General features: G+C 33.8%; 1 protein-coding gene across 1 annotated transcript in view; it reads right to left on the bottom strand.

Moving 5' to 3' along the window:
* LOC123250116 (sodium-coupled monocarboxylate transporter 1-like) overlaps positions 1-6,000 on the bottom strand; it is a 238,114-nt gene that overhangs the window by 184,746 nt on the left and 47,368 nt on the right. The window contains exon 6 of the mRNA XM_044679153.1: positions 5,845-5,985. Coding sequence (XP_044535088.1) covers positions 5,845-5,985 — 141 coding nt within the window. The remainder of the gene's footprint in view (positions 1-5,844; positions 5,986-6,000) is intronic.

Below are 6,000 nucleotides of genomic sequence, written 5' to 3'. Positions count from 1 at the left end.
ACAAATTTCATTTGGAAGAACAAAAGATCAAGAATATCAAGGGAAATAATGAAAAAAAAATGTGAAGGAAGGGGGCCTAGCAGTACCAGATATTAAACTATACTATAAAGCAGCAGTCATCAAAACAATATGGTACTGGCTAAGAGACAGAGGGGAGGATCAGTGGAATAGACTTGGGGTAAATGACAACAGCAAGACAGTATATGATAAACCCAAAGAGCCCAACTTTGGGGACATGAATCCACTATTTGACAAAAACTGCTGGGAAATTTGGAAAACAATATGGGAGAGATTAGGTTTAGATCAACATCTCACACCCTACACCAAGATAAATTCAGAATGGGTGAATGACTTGAATATAAAGAGGGAAACTATAAATAAGTTAAGTGAACACAAAATAGTATACCTGTCAGATCTCTGGGAAAGGAAAGATTTTAAAACCAAGCAAGAGTTAGAGAAAATTACAAAATGTAAATTAAATGGTTTTGATTATATTAAACTAAAAAGCTTTTATACAAACAAAAACAATGTAGTCAAAATCAGAAGGGAAACAACAAATTGGGAAAAAATCTTTATAACAACTCTGACAGGGGTCTAATTACTCAAATATACAAGGAGTTAAATCAATTGTATAAAAAATCTAGCCATTCCCCAATTGATAAATGGGCAAGAGACATGAATAGGCAATTTTCAGGTAAAGAAATCAAAACTATCAATAAGCACATGAGAAAGTGCTCTAAATCTCTAATAATTAGAGAAATGCAAATCAAAACAACTCTGAGGTATCACCTCACACCTAGCAGATTGTCTAAAATGAAAGAAGGGGAGAGTAATGAATGCTGGAGAGGATGTGGCAAAATTGGGACATTAATGCATTGCTGGTGGAGCTGTGAGCTGATCCAACCATTCTGGCTGGCAATATGGAACTATGCTCAAGGGGCTATAAAAGAATGCCTGCCCCTTGATCCAGCCATACCATTGTTGGGTTTGTACCCCAAAGAGATCATAGATAAACAGACTTGTATGAAAATATTTATAGCTACGCTTTTTGTGGCAAAAAACTGGAAAAGGAGGGTATGCCCTTCAATTGGGGAATGGCTGAACAAATTATGGTATATGCTTGTGATGGAATACTATTGCACTAAAAGGAATAACAAACTGGAGGAGTTCCAGGTGAATTGGAAAGACCTCCAGGAACTAATGCAGAGTGAAAGGAGCAGAGCCAGAAGAACATTGTACACAGAGACTGATATACTGTGGTAAAATCGAATGTAATGGACCTCTGTACCAGCAGCAATGCAATGACACAGGACAATTCTGAGGGATTTATGGTAAAGAACGCTACCCACATTCAGAGGAAGGACTGCAAGAGAGGAAACATTTAAGAAAAACAGCTGCTTGAACACATGGGTTGGGGTGGACATGATTGAGGATGTAGACTCGAAACTACCACACCAATGCAATTACCAACAATTTGGAAATTGGTCTTGATCAAGGACACATGACAAAACCAGTGGAAATGTGTGTCAGCCATGGGTGGGGGGAGTGCAGGGGATGAAGGGGAAAGTGGGAGCATGAATCATGTAACCATGTTAAAAATGAATATTAATAAATGTTTAAAATTTTTAAAAAATGAGCAAACAAAAAAAAAAGCAACTAACTCTAAAGAATTTATATGGAGACAAACAGCAAGATATAGACACAGAAGAAGACACTGAAAGCAAAGCAAACATATGCAAAGACCAAATGAAAAAATATGGATTGGACACAGATTCTGGAAAAGCTCAAAAAAAAGATTTCAAAAACCAATTAAGAGATGCAGAGGAAAAGTAGGGAAGAGAAATGAAAGAAATGTAAGAAGAAATGAAAAAGGAGTACCAAAAGCTGGTGGAGGAAAATCAAGCCTTAAAAATTAGAATTGACCATTTAGAAACTAATGATTTTATGAAAAATCAAGAAACAATAAAACTAAAAGAATGAAAAAAATAGAAAACATGAAATATCTTATTGAAAAAACAACTGACTGGAAAATAGATCCAGGAGAGACAATTTAAGAAGTATTGGACTACCTAAAAGCCATATAAAACAAAAAAACAAAAAACTGGACATCATAATACAAGAAATTAGCAAAGAAAACTGCTGAAATATCCCTCAAACAAGAAAATAAAACTGAAATTGAAAGAATTCATACACCACGGCTCCAGAAAGAAATCCTCAAATGACAACTTAGAGGAATATAATTGCTAAATTCAAGAGCCCCTAAGCCAAAGAGAAAAAACTGCAAGAAACCAGAAAGAAACAATTCAAATACCATGGAGCAACAATCAGGATCACACAAGACCTAGCGGCTTCTACATTAAAGGATCAGAAGACATGGAATATGATATTCAGGAAGGTGAAAGATCTAGGTTTACAACTCAGAGTCATCTCTCTAGCAAAACTGAGTATATTCTTTTCAGAGGGAAAAATGGACAGTCAATAGGACAAAAAAATTTCCAAACATTCCTTAGGAAAAACTCAAACCTAAACAAAAAATCTGAACTACAAACATAAGACTCAAGAGAAACCTAAAAAGATAAATAACAAAGAGAAAATTTAAGGGACTCATTAAGGTCAAAATGTTTGTATTTCTACATAGAAAGAGGATATCTGTAGAAGGAATTCTTAGAGGGTGGGGAAGTAAGATGATTATGATGATATGATATGTGTGTATATGTGATGATATGAAATGATATGTATGATATGATATATGTGCATGTGATATGAAGTGATATGTAAAAAAAATCAAGGGTTGAAAAAGAGAATTGCACTGAGAAAAAAGGGAAGGGGAGATAGAATGGTGTAAATTATATAACATAAATAGGCATGAAAAAGCATTATGGAGAGAGGAGCATAAGGGTGGTACCAGGTACCAGGGTAAAGTGCTTAATAAACTTTACTGTCATTATAACTACCTCAGAGAGGGAAAAACAAATATACTCTGGGGTATAGAATTATATCTTACCCTACAGAGAAGTAGAAGGTGAATAAGATAAGGGAAGGGAGAAGTAATTGGAGGGAGAGAGAAGTGGGGGGGGGGGGTGATAAAAAGCAAAACTCTTGTGAGGAGAAACAGAGTGAAAGGGAATAGAGCAGAATCAATACGCAATTAGTAATCATAACTCTGAATGTGAATGGGATGAACTCACCCATAAAATGGAAGCAGATAGCAGTATGGATTAAAAACCAAAATCCTACTAAATGTCATTTACAAGAAACACATTTGAGCCATGGTGACACACACAAATGAAAGGTAAAAGACTAGAGCAGAATTTATTGTGCATCATCTAATGTAAAAAAAGCAGGGGTAGCAATCATGATACCAGACAAAGCTAAAGTAAAAATTGATCTGATTAAGAGAGATAAGGAATGTAATTTATCTTTCTAAAAGGTAATATAAACAATGAAGTAATATCAATACTAAACATTTATGTACCCAATGATATAGCATCCAAATTTCTAAAGGAGAAATTTAGGGAGCTTAAGGAGGAAATAGATAGTAAAGCCATACTAGTGAGGGACCTTAACCTTCCACTATCAAAACTAGATCAATCGAACCAAAAAAAAAAAAATAAGAAAGAAGTAAGGAAAGTGAATGAAATGTTAGAAAAATTAGAGTTAATAGATATCTGGAGAAAACTGAACAGGGATGAAAAAGAATATATCATCTTTTTAGCAGTACGTGGTATATATACAAAGATCAACCATGAGCTAGGGCAGAAAACATTGCAAACAAATGCAGAAAAGCAGGAATAATAAATACAACTTTTTCAGAGCATAATGCCATAAAAATTATAATTAATAAGGGTACATGGGGAAGTACTTTGAAAAAAACAAATAAAACAGATAAAGTACTGGTAAATCTAATTTTAAAAAGAAAGAAAAGAATCAAATTAGCAGTATCAAAAATGAAAAAGGTCATCTCACCTTTAATGAGGAAATTAAGACTATTATTACGAGCTACTTTGCCCAATTATATGGCAATAAATATGGAAATCTAGATGAAATGGGTGAATATTTACAAAAATATAAAATGCCTAGGTTACAAAAGAGGAAATTGAATACTTAAATGATATCACCTCAGAAAAAGAAACTGAATAAGCCATCAAGGAGCTCCCTAAGAAAAAAATCCCCAAGGCCAGATGGATTCACAAGTGAATTCTATCAAATATTTAAAGAACAACTAATCCTAATGCTACACAAATTATTTGACAAAGTAAGCAAAGGAGTCTTACCAAATTATTTTTATAACACAAATATGGTATTGATTTCTAAGCCAGGAAGACCAAAAACAGAGAAAGAAAACTACAGACCAATCTCCTTAATGAACAAAGATGCAAAAATCTTAAATAAAATACTACAGCAAGTCATTACAAGGATTATTCACTATGACCAGGTGGGATTTATACCAGGAATGCAAGGCTATTTTAACATTAGGAAAATCATCCATATAACTAACCATATCAATAATCAAACTAATAGAACTCCTTCCTGAGTATTGTTCACTGGGGTAAAGTACACAACTATCAAAATTGGTGGGTCTTGTTCTATTCTCTGAGATCTGTTTTGTTATAAGTTAACAAACTCATGAGTTAAATTATTAAGGATGCAATTGTAGCTGAATGTGTCATCCTTACGAGATAAGGTCTGTCTCTTCTAATAGACTATAAGTCTATCCTTGAAGTCAGGGACTGTGTATTGGCTCTTTTCAGATCCCCAGCACTAAGCACAGTGCCTAACACATAACAGAAGGTATATAAATGTTTACTGAGTATTTCTCCAGCAATGATGACATGCATGATGGAACTATCTATTCTGATGAAATAAATTTGCAAGCAGTATTATGACTCAAGTATCATTTTACAAATGAGAAGATAGACAATGAGGAGCTAAATAAATTGTCCGTATGTCTTGAGGCTTTAAGGCCTTTTCAAATAAAGCAATTGAAGTTTTAACAAAAACTCTGTATGTTGGCAGACTGGTAGGTAGTAGAAACTGAAAGCTGGAGAATCAGAGAGCTCATCACATATTGATTAAAAGGTAGAAAAGATGAAGAGAATTAATATATCCCAACAGAGAACCAATGGAGCCTCCTACCCCTGTTACTGAGCAAGGATTCTTTGCAAATTCATTGTAATTTTGTTATCATCACCAATAAATATAAAAAGACTTAATTGCAACATGAGATAGATTTACTGCTAGTTCAATTATTGGCCCAGAAGTGCTTTTATTACCATGAGATTCTGTTACATCTGATCCTAGTGTTAGTCCTGTCATCTAATACAGAATAGCATTCAAGGTTTACCATCAAATTTATGTGGTACCCATAAAGTGCATCATAAGGTAAAGTGAACATCATCAGGTTATGAATCTAAATGGAGACATTGTCTTTGCCTTTACAGAGGGAATGGATCACTTACTGAAGGGCAGCCCTTATGAATGTATGAAATGACTGTGAGTCAAAAATTGGTCTTCAGGCACATGGAGATAGAAATGAACATTATCAAAAAATAACAAAAGACAAAAACAAAAGTGGAAAGGAAAAAGAATTTTCACATAATTAACTGAAATTCTAAGCTCACTTATGAATCAATTCATCTTATAGGAATAATATTTGGTAGTGATTTAAAACATAATGAAAGAAATTAAATGAAGCTATTATATAAAACAAACTTATTTAATCTACTTACTTTTTAAAAAAGTTTTAAATTGTCCTTATTTCTTACATGTTATCCTTTTTTAGAACTTAAAGACCAATGACAAAAAATTCAATACTAATGACAAATAGAAGGGATGTAGACTTACAATTTTGCATGGAACTTAGATTTACAGGATATGTATCTCTGCACTTGGGACTGATTGATACCATAGATGCCGGTCCACGTAAAGGTCCCACCTATTAAAATTGTCCAGAAAGTGTGCCTCTGCAAAGGACTAAGATTGAAGCTACATAAAAACAAA

Source organism: Gracilinanus agilis, chromosome 5 (genome assembly GCF_016433145.1).
Source record: "Gracilinanus agilis isolate LMUSP501 chromosome 5, AgileGrace, whole genome shotgun sequence".
NCBI classification, from domain to species: domain Eukaryota; kingdom Metazoa; phylum Chordata; class Mammalia; order Didelphimorphia; family Didelphidae; genus Gracilinanus; species Gracilinanus agilis.
The sequence above is the reverse complement of the archived record's forward strand: the minus strand, read 5'-3'. Positions and strand labels throughout refer to the sequence as shown.